Source organism: Impatiens glandulifera, chromosome 2 (assembly GCF_907164915.1).
Source record: "Impatiens glandulifera chromosome 2, dImpGla2.1, whole genome shotgun sequence".
NCBI lineage: Eukaryota > Viridiplantae > Streptophyta > Magnoliopsida > Ericales > Balsaminaceae > Impatiens > Impatiens glandulifera.
In genome coordinates, this window is record NC_061863.1 from 53261155 (window position 1) to 53278286 (window position 17132).

At 32.4% G+C, this 17132-nt stretch overlaps 2 protein-coding genes across 2 annotated transcripts; both read right to left on the minus strand.

Annotated features, from left to right (window-relative positions):
- Window positions 1-1845: 1845 nt before the first annotated feature.
- Window positions 1846-8363, minus strand: LOC124923745 (BRASSINOSTEROID INSENSITIVE 1-associated receptor kinase 1-like). The gene is made up of 11 exons (XM_047463709.1): window positions 7873-8363; window positions 7457-7589; window positions 7303-7374; window positions 7020-7163; window positions 5902-5973; window positions 5539-5610; window positions 5384-5460; window positions 4839-4970; window positions 4415-4756; window positions 3378-3772; window positions 1846-2458 (listed from the first exon to the last, which is right to left on the minus strand). The coding sequence occupies exons 1-11, from the start codon at window positions 7964-7966 to the stop codon at window positions 2141-2143; spliced, it is 1851 nt and encodes a 616-aa protein (XP_047319665.1). The 5' UTR covers window positions 7967-8363; the 3' UTR covers window positions 1846-2140.
- Window positions 8364-13883: 5520 nt separating this feature from the next.
- Window positions 13884-16913, minus strand: LOC124925899 (F-box/kelch-repeat protein At1g22040). The gene is made up of 2 exons (XM_047466026.1): window positions 16788-16913; window positions 13884-15576 (listed from the first exon to the last, which is right to left on the minus strand). The coding sequence occupies exon 2, from the start codon at window positions 15467-15469 to the stop codon at window positions 14138-14140; it is 1332 nt and encodes a 443-aa protein (XP_047321982.1). The 5' UTR covers window positions 15470-15576; window positions 16788-16913; the 3' UTR covers window positions 13884-14137.
- Between the last annotated feature and the right edge of the window lie 219 nt (window positions 16914-17132).

The following is a 17132-nucleotide window of genomic DNA, read 5'->3' on the forward strand; positions in this document are numbered from 1 at the left end:
CAAATGTCTTTGTCTGAACAAGACGTTATGTGTTGGCAATACATTGATAATTTCCATGTGAGGCATATTGTTACAATTTGTTCGATAAAATGATTCTATATAATTTTTGTTGGGAGAAACTTTAAGAGTCGAAGATTTCATTCAAGATCTTGATTTTTGGATGAAACGTTATTCACGGTGAAATTCTTACGAATGATATGTGAATGAAAAAAGTTGTATTATGTTTAGTCGTTGTCGTATGTGTCACAAAGAGGTTGAATCGGTAACTCATTTACTTTTGAATTGTCGAGTAATTTTTTGTGGAGTATTACTGAGATTCATTGAGTGATGCCCGAGTTTTTGGATAGTTGCTATGAAGTTTGGATTGATGCGCCTGATATGACAGATCTACATAATTGAGTTACCATCCAAATTACTTTTTGGTGAACTATTTGGTTGGAGAGAAATCGTCGAACTTTCAATGATCGCAGTCGTTCGGTGCGTATGATTCATAATGCTATTATTAAAACGCTTTCTGATATCCATTTCGGAAAGCCGGTAGAGTCGGTCGAGGAGTTAATCGTTTTTTCTTATATGGACTATTTTTTAAAAAAATAAATTGTTTGTTACCCTACAAACTCGATAACTTATTGAGTAATTTTTTTTTCATGTCATGTTTTGTTGTTGTGTTTAAACAATTTTATCATTTTTAATGTAAATGGACTATTTTAAAAAAAATAAATTGTTTGTACTTTAAAATTAATCTTTACAATATTTGTTAATATGCAGTATGAACCCTAATTTATTTATTTTTAAATAAATCGACAAATGAAAACCATTAAAACAGCTTCATAAGAATCGAAAAAAAAAGCACAATAAGTCATGTTGGTAGACCATGAGCTAGCCTTGATTTCAAAAAAATATATATTTCTTTTAAACCAATTAAAAAAAAGATAATCACTTATTAATCAATCCAAGTGTGTTCCATAAATCAATTAAAGCTAATTTATTGATCTCCAGTTTGATCTTTTGGTGGAAACAATGTGGATTACTTGAATCTAATGACACAATTTGAGTGTTTTTTTCTTTGAAGTAAATTGTTTTGTGATCCCAATTTTCTTTAATTTTGTAGTTTATGTATACTTCTAATGACTTTTCTCTTACAATATTTTTATGATACTCTCTTGTTGAAAAGAAAAAAAAAACATTCTTAAAACTTTCTACACTAATTTTCTAAGAAAAATAAACATTAATATAAATATTTCACAAACTTTAGATTAGATTTGACATGACTGGGATTTTTATCTGTAACTAAAATAAATATGTAATATATATGTGCTAAAATCAGAAATAAAATTAATGTTATGTATTATGCAGCATGGAATAATATTCCACTTAATTTTTTTTTTTATATTAGCATCATTCATTTATTTTATAACATTTTAGGAGAAATAGAAAATAGTATTTAACAATTAAGAATATATAAGTTAAAATTCATATTGTATAATGATCACAATATTTTCCATATTAAATTTTGTATCAACCTATCATGTTTCACTATAAAATTATATTAATATATAAATGTGAAGATTTACAATTGACTAAACAATCATCAATTACTATCATTGTTCTTTAAAATAATCTATTTACACCCCCCATATATTTTTTATCCAAATAACTTAATTTTAAAAAGACCTACATCAAACAAAATTATTCAGATATAACCATTTAGTTATTCAAATAACCCAAGAACAAACAAAGCCATACAATGTGATGAAGACTTGGAAAGATGCATGACTAAAGACATAAACATGAAGTGAACATGTTTCAACCTAAAACAAATCTTATGTAACCAAAAAAAGTGTCTGTAGGAAAAAAAATTGTAGTGTATATATTAGCGCGATGATACTATTTCATATACGAAACAACATAAAATTGCTACCAACCGATATCGGGTTGGCTAATTACAGACACAATAACACAAATCAGAATCTGCAAAACACTTATTAAGAGAAAAACACCTAGACCTCAATAAAAAAAATTATAAAGATGTTGAAAGTATACATGAGAAGAGAAGAAAAAAAAACAATATGCACAAATGACGACTTTGATTGAAATTCCAAATGAGAAAACAGGAGTATCGATCGGACAAGACCATCAATCACCTTGGACCAGATAGTTCGTCTGGTCGGAGGTTAGAAGTGGAATCCGCAATGATCCAATCTGTATTCGGGTGGTGAGGGTATGTAGTCTCTTGACGGAACATCTCTTCCTTCTGCCACTCTTCCCACCTCTCAGCTAGACCGTCCCCTTCAATCATCCTCACAACTTCCGACATCTTAGGTCGCTCCATTGGAGAACCCAAAGTGCAGAGAAGTGCCACCTGTATTAGTTGCCTTACCCCTTCTTCATCGTAATTTCCCTGCAGATCTTCGTCAACCAGCATGTCTAGCTTGTTATCTTTCAGGAGTGCCTTCACCTGAATTATTCAAACATATTCATCAAGGGTTATTTGAAGAAAAAATGGATTACTTGATATTATTTAGGTTAAATGACTAATATGTAATAAATTAAAATGTTATACAAAATAAAAGTATAATTTCCTATTTTGATTGATGATGGAATAAGGAGTTATTTGGATTAAATCCATATAACCCTTCATTCAAAACAAGGTCTAACAACTTGTTTGATGTGGATTATTTGAATTTAATCCAAGGGCTTGTTCGATCTTGGGTTATTTGGATAACTATGTAATTTCAAAATAATGTTGTGATAGGAGGGTTAGGGTTATGGTTAATTGAATAAAGAAGAATTCAAGACAAATTATGAAGTTATGAAGAGGGGTAGACTAGTATAAATAGAGAATAGTTGTTACAATTAGACACGGTGAAAATTAGTTTGTTGAGTATATTATCATTCTTCGCATTTCTCTCTATTCTCGTCTCAATGTAATTCTCAATCAGTTAGGGTTTGCCTCACCTATTAATACAATTCTATGAAACAAAAACTACTTCTTATCTAATTCTAGATCTACATGCATCATGTTGTTCTGTGTAGGTTGTTTTAAATTAAGTTATTTGGGTAAAAAGATAGTAGGGGTATAAATATACCATGAAAAAATAGTTCAAAAAATATTGAGAGTATTTTGGCTGATGATTTAAACAACGTGATTGATGAGGAGATTCTGGGTTGGATTGAGCAAGGACAAAATAATCAGATTATCAACCTAAAAAACTAAAATGTCTTACTTTAACAATTTTAAATAATGAACACAAGATATTTAGTCGTTTAGTCCACAAATAATCTAATATTTTTAAAAGTTTTTCTAAAAGAAATACTACATCAAACAAGCCCTAAAATAGAAAATATATATTGTTTTAGGGCTGATGAAAGCTTACCCAATCAAGTAACATGACATCATCATCATTGGCAAGCCGAGCAAGATCAAACGCCCTTTGCCCGGTGATTAACTCGAGAAGCATAACACCATAGCCGAAAACATCAGTTTTCTCTGAAGATTTGCCAGTAGAGAGGTACTCTGGGGCAATGTGTCCAATTGTGCCTCGAACAGCAGTAGTAACGTGAGTATCCTTGTAGTCCATAAGTTTAGCCAATCCAAAGTCTCCAACTACAGCTTCGAACTCTTCATCAAGCAATATATTAGCGGCTTTCACATCACGGTGAATAATTTTTGGATCACAGTGATCATGCAAGTAAGAAAGACCCCTGGCAGATCCTAAGGATATCCGTTTCCGAATTGACCAATCAAGTGGGGGCCTTGTCTCAGGTCTATCTACACCAAAGAATCAAACAGAATGTGAAAGCCAATACAAAATCAAGCAAGAACATGAGGGGGATCAGTCTAGAATCCATGGAGGCTTAGGAAATATAAAAGAACCAAAATTTGTGAAACTATTTTTTTGCAAACAATTCAATTTAACTTGAAAAAAATTCATATTCTACATTGATCATAATAAACAAGCACCAATTTGGACTTTGTTTAACATGGACTATTTGCAACCTACACCCATCTCATCGTTCAAATCATCAACCAAAATACCATCTATTTATAAAAGATGGCCAAATAACCTCATATAACCCCCAAATAACCTAATTTTCATAACCTAGAACAGAAAAGGTTATTTGGAAATACGGCTTGATTATTCAAAGAATTCTATATTAAACAATACCATGGATATGTAACTTGAAGCTTAAAAGAAATGGTAATGTTTATTTTTAGTAATTCTTTTTAATAACTTCATACTGATGGCACAAACATCATTACTTAAATCAGAGTATTTTCAATATAATTCCATTAACAAATACAATGATAAATGATAGTTGAAAAAATAATTTGCATCAAAACAAAAGATAAACGGAATATTGTGGAGACCACGTTACTAGCATATAAAGCTAGAAAGGAGAAAAGAAATACCTCTTAAGCACGACGCAACACTTCCATTAGCCATATATGGATATACAAGCACCCGTTCAGTTGGTGTCATGCAAAATCCTCGTAATCGAAGTAGATTTCGATGAACAGCCAGACTAATCATCTCCACTTCTGTCTGGAATTGTAACTCCCCACCTTGGTTGCGTTCTTCTTTTAGTCTCTTAACTGCCACAAGAGTACCATCAGCCAAACGTCCCTTATATACTTTCCCAAACCCACCTCTTCCAAGTATGTGCTTTGGGCTAAAATTATCCGTGGCAACTATTAGCTCACGAAGAGAAAACCTCTTGAGCTGACCAAGATGTACCTCTGGATCCTCCTCAGCTGCAGGGGAAAGCAGGAAGTATACATGTCAGTTGGACGTGTGATCAATAAAAGTAGAAATTTAATTATCTTAGCCACCGACCAGGTACATCAAAGAAATGATCCTGCGGTTTCCTTTTTCGCCAATACGCAAGTGCTATTGCTGGGGCAGCAAAAAGAAGGGCAGCGCCAGCAGCAACTCCTCCAGCAATTGCTCCAGTTGCACTATTTCCCCCTGTGAATTTTGTTTTATTTTGGTCAATTAGGAGTTCTAAATCCATTCACATTCTTGAGTAACCATCAAAGTATAAAACAATAACCACTGTAAAAGATGCTAAACATAATCTATAAAGAATGTCTGTCCAGTACAGGGTTGACATTAGGTCAACAACAGAAAATAGTACCCATTCAGTGCAAGCTGCTTTCCCAATAAAATGCAACTTACAGTGGCTACCAACATTTATCAGACTTGTACTTAGATTCAGAAGTCAGGAAAGGGAAAAAAATAAGTCATGTTGGGGAAATTACAATCCAAAAGATAAATAATTTAGAAAAAAATCTTTTATTTTAGTGGATATCACTATTGACATTTGTGGTCATACAATAAAATGAGACAGATATAGACAAAATATAGAAACATCATCAAACCTGAAGAAGCAGGGGGTGTAGGAGCAAGTGGAGGTGGGGGAGAAGGTGGAGGAGTATTTAGACGATTTCCAGCAAAACTATACAACAGGATGTAAATAAGCATTAGAACGGATCAGAAATACACCATGACAATGAAAATGCATGATCTAACAAACCTGATGGGAGTAAAAAGTGAAAAGGAGCCATTGACTGGAACATCCCCTGTCAAGCGATTGTTTGATAGATCACTGCATTGCACACCAAATCAAACATGATTATTGAATACCAACCAAAAATCACTTAGAGCTTATTTGACGTATTTTTTTTTAAAAAAAGTAACCCGATTTTTTGGGAAAATAACTTGTTTGATGAAAAAGTAGACTATTTGGGTTAAATGACTAAAATATTCTTCGTATTTATTACTTTAAAATGTTATAAAAAAAGTATGGGTATTTAGTTAACGAGGAGTTATTTGGATAAAATTCAAATAACCATTCACAAAGCAAGGCCTTATTCTCCAAAAATCTTTTTGTACTCACAGGACTTGAAGCGACATAACAGTAGTCAAACTCCTAGGGATTTCTCCAGACAAGCTGTTGTTGTTCAGACGTCTATCCTTGCAAAATACATGTCAAGATAATGTTAAGTTTTAATCAAGAAGAAACACTACAGCTCCAGAATTCTACAATTGTGACATTAAGTAGCAGCCATTTGCTTTTATGTAGATTCTTAATTCGCTTGTTTCATGTCTTCGTATACATGTGTCTTGCACATACAGGAAGTGCCAAATCGATAATCCAATTATTCATTTGGAAACACTAATGATTATTGTTTTTGTATCCGAATCTGGATTTAGATGACGAACAACCAATAATGTTTTTAATTCATCTCTAACTATGTTTAGTTTTCTAACATAATCTCAATCAGATACATTTCTGGATCTAGAATTTCCGTGTTTAGGTGTTTCCAAATGGGGTAATACATCCCCGAATAGCTTATTATTCAAGATAACTATAATAAGCTTAGTTTTCCAAAGAAGTTTTGTCATCTCAACACATCTTTGTCCAAGTTGCAATCTTGCTAAAAGTAGAAGTTACAAATCACAAGGACAAAAGGAAGTGCCTTGTTGCAATATTTTAATGTCCATATCAGTGGTACTGTGCCAACATTGCGAAACAATATTAAACCAAAGTTTATTATATAAAAGGAACCAGAACACCTGTTATAAACTCATTTATTGGAAAAAAGACTCTTTTATCTGACTGTTCGCCAAATCGTGATTAAATTTGATTCCTATGTAATACTTATGTACATGACGTTTAACAATTGCATCAACTATCAACATAAAAAAACACTTCCACTAATAGGCAATTCAATGTATGTTAGGACACTATGGAGATTTTTCATAATCAACCACGAATATGTAACCATTAGCTTCCTTTTCTAATGAAGGTTTCTCTCCTTTTTTCTTCTTCTTCTTCTTCGTACTTTTCAACTGCATATGAAAGTTTCAAGTGTAATCTTCAATAACAAACTATCCTCACTTGATCATGTTTGTCTATAGATTTTTAGTATTGTCAAGCAGCATATCTATACATTGCTTAAAAAGAATAACAGAATATCCAAAAGTGTTGGAGAGAAGAAATGACGTCCTTACAAGAAACGCAACCTCTGCAGGTTGCCCAATGTCTGTGGGATAGGTCCATTTAGATTATTCAAGTACAGATCTAAGCTCACCAAACTGGTCAAATTTCCAAGTTCATTTGGAATTCCTCCACTTATGTTGTTACTATAGAGTTCCCTGTCCCACCAAAGAAGACTTAAGAAATAAATTCACACACTAAAGGGAAATAATATAAAGATTTTAAAAAGATACTAGATAAATTTCTTATAAAAAAAACAGAATTCCACATGTAGTGCTTTGCAGAAGTACGACTTACAAGTATTGTAAATTCACAAGCAGCCCAAGTTGTGGTACCAGCCGACCAGACAAGTTTGCATTTCCAAGATCACTAATATCGTAAAATTACACGTACACATTAGGCTGTAAGCAACTCGAAAACTTGAATACAAACATTGAAGTTAGTGACGTACACTCTCGTGACGCTGTTATCACCACTGCATGTGACGTGAAACCATGTGCAGGGATTGACCAGAGTAGCATCCCAGCTTTGAAGAACATTGTTAGGATCAGCCAAGTTGCTCTTTAAAGCATTCAAAGCATCACCTGTTTCATATGAAAGAAAACTTATAATTAGAATTATCAGTTTAACATATATGTTCTACCTACAAAAGGCAAATCATTAAATCAACCAGCACTTGATCCAAATGCCATAATTAGGGCAAAATGTTTTAATAACACTGGCAAGTAATATTAGAGAATTACCAATTGCAGAGACTACAAAGTCCTAAGCCAAGCTGAAATTCATACTAGATCATACAACAATAGAAAGTGACTAACAATCGAGCAAATTGTAAAAAGTGTAAAGCAAGAGAAGAGCAGAAAACACCTTCAGCATTTCCGTAGACATGATATAATCTGGAAAAGAACAGAATTGCCCAGAAGAAGACCGAACAGGAGATCACCGAGGCCGTCCGATCCATCACCGCGAACACTCACAAACTCAGCTAAACCTCTAGATTCCTCATCAGATGAGTACACTCGGCGAGTCAATACACCTCCAGTCACAATCGGTTCCCTAAAACAGCGGCGCAAAACCCTAGGCACTCGTGAATTCACACTGAATCACTAAAACTACCTCCGGCGAGCCGATACTTGATCGATTCCTTTCCTCTCACTTCTGCCGGCAAGCAACTGTTCCTCCGGCGGAAATCTCGACCGGCGGCGAGAATAGTTAGCGTGGAATTCGTTCGATTGTTGGTCGTATGGTGGAAATTAGACTCGCCCCCCAGAAGTTGTTGTGCGAACTTAGTCAAAGGTTCTCTCTTTTTCTCTTTCTCTCTCTAAAACTCACTGGGTGGGGGGACATGACAGGCGTTGAAATAAATTGTGGATTCCACTTTATTTATTTATTTATTTATTTTAATTATGTATAATTATTAATTATTAATTATTAAGAAAAAGAAAATATAACTAAAGTGAGATATAGGGATAACGGACAGTTATCTGTCAGTCAATTACACCACACGAACGGCGTGGGCCCACACGCCGCCAATTAGGACACTTTGATACTCCGTTTATTTTACGTTTTAACGGTCAACAATGATTTTTTTGGTCAACATCATTAGCTGCAAATCAGAATTAAGGATTATTATTAGCATTTAAAATAATCAATTAACTATCTCCATTTTGTCAAAGGAACAATATCATTAGCAATCACATTATCATAGCTCAAAAATCATATTGTTTGGCCTTGTTCGGTTCATTTATTTATTTATTTATTTTTAGTAAAATAATTTAAAAAGTATTGATATATATAAATAAAATAAAAATTAATAATTTAAAATATAAAATATTTTAGTATTTTGTTTAATGAAATGATTGATTTAATGAATATGAGAAAAAGTGAAAAATGTTAATTTTTGGGTTATTTGAATAATCTAAAACAATAATTTTGTTTATTTTGTATTGGTGTAATAAAAACATAAGTATTTAATTAAATTAATGTTATTGATTATTGATTTGGATTATTTAAATAATTTATCGAGTTGTTTAAATAACTTTTTGGATTAAGATTATAAATATTTAATTATTTTAAATTTTAAGAAATTGTTTTAAAAATTATATTTTAATTCTAATATAGTAGGTCAAATGTCAACAAGTCTTATTAAGACATCACACCTAAATTTTCACTAATACTAAAATAAAAACGTGTTGAATTAAAACATAAATAATCTTTATAAAGTAATCTTATGTAAATTAGTTTCAAGACTAAATGCTGTCCAAAAAATAAATTAAAAACAATTTTGATCAGTAAAATTAAAGTATTAACTTGCAAAAATAAAATCAATATAGCATAGACTAGATTTATTTAATAAGAGGACATCTAATAAAGGAGGAATTGAGTGAAAAATGAGCTTTTGAACTATTGTAGATGAAGTTTTTAAAAGTTTAGGGTTAGAAAAGATGTACAAGAAAAAACAATGAAGCAATAATAATAATAATAATAAAATATCAAATGAATATTTATTTTGAAATCGGAATACATTTTAAAAAAAATAATTTGGCACGTCATACTACTACACATTTTAGCGCTAATCACCAAAAATTTGGCCGAAGTTAAATACATTTACTTTTCTTTTTATTCCCAAGTGTCTTTTTCCTATAAATATTTGTTATTGAGGTGATAAAAAAGATTGATTAACTATGGCAAATTATAGACAAATGGTGACGGCATTGACATGAGCAAAGTTGCATTGGATACTTGGAAATAAAAGTATACGATAGTTTACTAAAATGTCATGCATTCATCTAATTCTTTAAGAAGGATAATTTTAAAAAAAGAAACCTATGTCCCACCTCCCTAAAATAAATATGTATTTCCAAAACTATCATCTATTCCTTTGCATTTGTTTGTACATATATACAATAAATTTGAATATTATTCATCTCAATATAAAAAATTTGACTACATAAATATGATCATTCACAGTACACTTAGTAAAAACAAAGGATATCTATCTATATATACAACTGATTTTTCATCTCCATTCTCTCTAACAAGAAAAATGGAAAATGAAATCATTTCAGCTTTTTTAAGATCATTCTACTTCACCAACAACTTTGTTAAATTGCCCAAGAAGCAACCCTTAGAGGTCTTTATGGCAAGATTTGTCCCAAGATTGGGAGGGCTATGTAAGGATTGAAGATGGGTGAGAATTGTTTTACGAAGACTCCTGATTTGAAGGCGGGGAATTCACAATCTACACTTACGACGGAAACTCACACTTCGAAGTGTGCGTGTTTGAAATGAGTGGAATAGAGAGAATTGAGCAATTTCATGGCAAATGTTCTAACATTAATAATAACAAAGTACAACTAATTGATGATGTGATATTAGAGAAAGTTGGAATCAAACACCCTTATTTTTTCAAACGGTTTGTTGAGCTACAATGTCAACAAAATTTTCATTGTGGTGAGTTTATAATATAAGTGGAATGAGAATGGTGACATAATTATGATTTTAATGTGTAATTATTATTGGAATTACAGAATTTTCCCAAATGCATGGCCATGAAAAGAGAGGAGGGTGATTTGTGTGTATTCGAGATTCTATCCCAACATGAAATTCAGGTTCATGCTTTTCATAATTTGATTAATAATTAATTAATTCAGTTGATAAATTAGATAATTCACCTTATAAAAGATTAAATTGAAATACATTTTAATTTTAGTATCTAGCATGAAAGAAAATAGTCGAAATGTAGTCGTCAAATGCGTATTATTTATCGTGTTATTCTTACAATAATTTTTCAAATTCGTTTCGAAAATTAAGTCGATAAACATTAGAATAGAGAAGAACACAGACATTACAATTTACATATAAATAACACAAAATAAGAATTATAAATTGTCCAATCATTATCCCATGAAAAACTTCCAAAATGTCAATTATACACCCCATTTTCACTGATACAAAGAGACACATGAAACAATTATATCAATATTAAATATAAATAATCAAAAATACACCCTAACATAATGTGAACAATAACATCAAAATATTATATATCAAATCCAATAAGAACAAATTTCTTTATTAATAAGTATCATTCATCACTAACCTCGGAAATAAATTCTTGACATACGACTAAACAGGGAAGTAGTAATCAACTTTCTTGATTCTATAGTTTTCTAAGTCACCTGAGAGATTTATTTGATTTTGAGCACTTTATTACTATTTTGGTGATTATTATTATCTGTGATCTTTTTAATTATGTTTGAAAAATAAAACTTATGATTATTTAGAAGAAATCATTTTATTTTAGTGGATATCACTATTGACATTTGTGGTCATACAATAAAATGAGACAGAATATAGAAACATCATCAAACCTGAAGAAGCAGGGGATGTAGGAGCAAGTGGAGATGGCGGAGAAGGTGGAGGAGTATTTAGACGATTTCCGGCAAAACTATACAACAAGGATGTAAATAAGCATTAGAACGGATCAGAAATACACCATGACAATGAAATATGCATGATCCAATCCAACAAACCTGATGGGAGTAAAAAGTGAAAAGGAGCCATTGACTGGAACATCCCCTGTCAAGCGAGGCCTTATTCTAAAAAAATCATTTTGTACTCACAGGACTTGAAGCAACATAAGAGTAGTCAAACTCCTAGCTAGGGATTTCTCCAGACAAGCTGTTGTTATTCAGACGTCTATCCTTGCAAAATACATGTCAAGACAATGGTTAAGTTTTAATCAAGCAGACAGCTCCAGAATTCTACAATTGTGACATTAAGTAGCAGCCATTTGCTTTTTATGTAGATTCTTAATTCGCTTGTTTCATGTCTTTGTATACATGTCTTTGCACATTAAGTAGAAGTTACAAATCACAAGGACTAAAGGAAGTTTCAATTGTAATCTTCAATAACAAACTATCCTCACTTGATCATGCTTGTCTAAAGATTTTTAGTATTGTCAAGCAGCAGCATATCTATACATTGCTTAAAAAGAATAAAAACAGAAGAAGAAATGATGTCCTTACAAGAAACGCAACTTCTGAAGGTTGCCCAATGTCTGTGGGATAGGTCCATTTAGATTATTCAAGTAGAGATCTAAGCTCACCAAACTGGTCAATTTTCCAAGTTCATTTGGAATCCCTCCACTTATGTTGTTAGGATAGAGTTTTCTGTCCCACCAAAGAAGACTTAAGAAATAAATTCACACACTAAAGGGAAATAATATAAAGATTTTAAAAAGATACTAGATAAATTCCTTAAAAAATAACAGAATTCTATATGTAGTGCTTTGCAGAAGTAAGGCTTACAAGTATTACTAATATTGTGGTACCAGCCGACCAGACAAGTTTGCATTTCCAAGATCACTAATATTGTAAAATTAGACATACTCATTAGGCTGTAAGCAACTCGAATACTTGAATGGGAACTTGAATACGAACATTGGAGTTAGTGACAACGTACATTCTCGTGACACGACGTGAAACAATGTGCAGGGATTGATTAGAGTAGCATTCCAGCTAGCTTTGCAGAACATTGTTAGGATCAGCCAAGTTTGTCTTTAGAGCATTCAAGGCATCACCTATTTAGTATGAAAGAAAACTTATAATTAGAATTAGAATTATCATGAGTTTAACATACAGTATATGATCAAAAGTGTAAATTAAGCAAAACAAAAGCAGAAAACACCTACGTAGACATGATATAATCTGGAAAACAACAAAATTGCCCAGAACCTAATACTTGACCGATTCCTTTCCTCTCATTTTCAAATAAAATTGTGGATTCCACTTTTTTAGTTTTTAATTATGTATAATTATTAATAAGAAAACAAAAATAACTAAAGTTTAGTCAACTATACAGTCTACACCACGCCGCCAATTAGGACACAATGTTTACGTTATAACGGTCAGCAATGTTTTTTTATTTTTGTCAACATCATTAGCTGTAAGCCAGAATTAAGGAAGATCATCTCTCTCTCTATATATGGAAGAATATTTTATATCATCATTAGTTTCAAAGATAATTAATTGTCATAATTAGTTTTACATGTCAAGTTTTAATTAAAAAAAAAATTCAAAGATGAGGAATTACAAAAATATATTCATTACTCTTTCTATTATTTTTATTGTGATGAAATCGATTTGAAATATTCGGATATAAACAATTTTTTTTATTGTCTCTCATTCGTGAAGTCTTCTTATTTGTTCGAACCCTAACAAATTTGAAGCTACACTCGATTGGAGAGCTCGTTGTCCGAGAACGGGTGAAGACAACTCTTAAGCCAATTTTAGTTTTTAAGCCATTTTAAGTTATTAGTTTTGTCATGATTCAATATAACTTTTAGTTATAATTTTTTCTTTTGTTAATTTAGGTATAAGATAAAACACAAATTTATTATTTGTAACAGAGTTGTTTAAAATTACAGACAGTCCAACAGGAGAACTCAGCTTAATAAAGATTAGTTGTATGTGTAAATTCAAAATGAAGTTCAGGTTGTTTAAATTATAAATTTGATTAAAATTATATAAACTAACAAATAACATGTGTATATCTTAATACATCATTAATAAATTGTTATTTGTTTTTGTTTAGTTTGTTGAATAATTCTTGACACGTGTATTTGGATTTTCTCTTATTTGTTTTCATCTTTATTGTCATAGAAACACAAATATTTCCTATTGTATAACTTTAATGTTATTAATTAAACATTTAAAAAGGGGATTTGAATTATTTAAATAACTATGATTGTTTTAATAACTTGTTGGATTAAGATTATATTCTTTCATATTGCAAATTTCATCATGGATAATATTCTTTTATGATCAATTTTTGTTGTCAAGGCTAAACAAGGCCTTGGAAATTCAGTGAAAAAATCATCAAACTAGCACTTGTAATATATGAACTCAAAAGCCAGTAATAATACAAACAAAATGTTGAACTTTCTTCTTACATATATTTAAGACAACAAAATACATACCACCGGTTGTCTTACATAGTACAATATCTAGGTCTTTTTTTTTCAATATATTATTCAAACATATATATACAAGATCATGATATTTGTTGTATAATAAACTCGAGATATGGAAGTTATAATAGATAGATAGACATACATACCAGAAGAGTTCTAAATATCAAGCATTTGACAGCTCACCAGCTCCTCCGAATCGTCTACCCTAGACGCAATAACCTTCCAAACATCATCACTATTCTGATTCTCGTACCCTTTCGGATTAGTCTGCATAACCGTAACACCATGGTTTGCATCTTTAACAATTAAATGCAATCTCCCAATAAAGCCAGCTAGTAAATAAGGCGAATCACCTTCAGATACATCGTAATCGGAAACAGGTACATCATCTCCTACCACTTTCCACGCATCGCTCTCTTGATCATACATTTTTATCCTAACACTTCTACTCTCCAGTGAAGAACTCGAAAGATCCAATGCGTACATGATCCCATCGAGATTAACACTCAGCTTATTACTTGCCTGTCTTGCTGGCCAACCCTCGCCCATGCCAGCTGGCATTTCGACCCACGAATTAGATTCGGGATCGTATACTTCACCTCCAACATCCACGGAAAATGGCCAACAGTATAAACTCTGGGGCACATACAACTTCCCTTTATATGATGTCATACCTGTAGCAATAGGCTTGAGCATATCCGCCAATAAGAAAGTCGGCATCTGAGCTTTCGAAAAGGGCATGTTTGGTAAATTGGACCACATGCCAGTATTTGGATCGAAAACTTCCGCTGACTGGAGAGGAAACAGCCCTCCGCGACATCTAGATACACCTCCGACAACATAAAGCTTGTTGTTCAATACCCCGGTTTTACAATAGGCTCTATTAGTCATCATAGGATTTATTTCACTCCATCTATTCATAATTGGGTCAAATTGCCATACGGAATTAACAGACGAGGTTTTAGTAAATCCACCTAAAACGTATAGGCAACCATCAACTGCCCCTACAGCAGAACCACATAGAGCTGATGTGGATAGATCCTTTCTACCCAGCCAAGCCCTTATGGTGTCTCCGATTCCTAGACCCTTTCTAGACTCTTCATCTCGCGTTGAAATGGGCATAGGTGGCAGTTTTTGCCATATTCTTGATATAGGATCTAAAGCGTACCACCTGAATTTGTCATCTGAGGTTTTGGTTAAAATGTATAGCCATTCTTCTGTGATGCCGAGCTCTTTTCTACACTTGTACAGCTCAGGACTAGTTATAGTGGATTTCCAGTTCTGGGATATTAACTTCATTCCCAAATAGTGAACTTTAGGGACTCTTGCCAGAATCTGGATGGATATCTCATCAGGAAGGCTGGGAATGAGACGTTCACTTGCCTCAAAAGAATTCGAAGTTATTTTCTGCCTCTTACAGACTTCACCAACTAACACTTCGTGGTGCACGCCAGTTCTACCTCTGTTCAAGCTCAGTACAGTCCCCATTACTTATCCAGCCTTACCTTAGACAATGTAAATGTCAGACACTTTCAAGTCAATGGAATAGTTCAAGAGGATCTACTCCCATTCATTTGAAATTATCAACATTAAGCCTGAAATAATAAGAGTAAATTAAAGGAGTGAACAAAAAGGTAATATACTCAAACAAATGTCCATGAAATCTCATCACACTTTGTCAAATGATCAAATAACCTCAGATTCAAAGAAAAACCAAGTAAACGACACCAGATCATCTTGTTTAACTACCATGGCAAACACGGAAGTTGAAAATAGTCTAATTGAGCATTGACAAACAATGGCTAAAGTCAATCACCCGCAGAACACTGCAAACTTAGCTTCATGTTTTAGAAACAGAATCAAAATGAATCATCCACAAAACAAGACATTTCCTACTCGGTAGTCATAGCTTCAAGTTTTAGAAAACACCCGTCTCTAGATCAGTTTCAGACACAATACCTCTAGGTCCATACTCAATTTGGTGCAAAAAATGTAGGAAAATAAAACTATCAATGAATACATAAGGGAAAGCATTCCCATGTCAGATATATGGTAAACATAGACACTGAAATAACTGAAACCAAACAAAAACAAAACAACAAAATCACCTGAAGAAAGTTCATCATAGACAAATGGTAAGCAAAGCAGGAGACAAAAATGTAATGATGAAATCAGACAGTGACTATCTTATGATAAGAAGCAAATACCTGGTGGAAAAGGAAAGACAGATCAAAATTTGAAAGTTCATAAACAATCTTTTTTACTGACCTTGATAAAAACTAAATATCATATGACTCCTCTTCCTCTTCCTCCTCCCATATTATGATAAAGACTAAACCTAGCACTATAAGTAACAATCACAAACACACCTTATTTTCTTAAAAAAACCTATTGGTCTTTGTTTTATTATTCCTTGTCTTAGCCGCTAGACGTGGAAAAACCAAACCAGTAGGAAGAAAGTAAAAAATGGGTATTGACCCCAAGTCAATGCTATATGCTCCACTAAAAGCTAAGGATAAGAAACTCTCATGTAATTTCCCTGGAGAAAATTGAACAATTACGGCTGAACCTTTTTCCCACTTCTCAGTCAGTCCAGATTAAAATAATTACAATTTCTCTGTGTCCCTCTCAGACATACAAAAGTCCTAGAAAAAACTACAAGGAAGAATATATATTAAAAAAGACCAGCAATTAAATCGCTGGAGGTGAAACTGAATTAGAACATTACAAAGATACACAATTAGAAAAGGGGGATGATGAAGATTTGATATGCTATTCAAGGAAGGAAAGTGTGAAGAGAAAATACCCTTTGGCGGAAGAAGAATGGTAGGAGTGAAATTAGGGTTCTTCGATCAAGAGAGAGAGATTGTTGATTCAGAGTGATAGGGAAGAAGAAGAAAGCCTCATCTTATTAGACACTGACAATTTGTTTATTTATTTTATTTTATTCCGTAATCATTGTAATGACGATCACATAAAAATTTGGATTACTTTCAATCACGCAAATTTTATTTTGGGTATGGTCCATTTAGCGCAATCAAAACGGGTGAGTTTACTTCCTCAGTTTATTTTATACATAGTCTATTTTAAAAATTTATATATAATAAAAATATAATAATAAACAAATAACACTATAAAAAATATATTAATT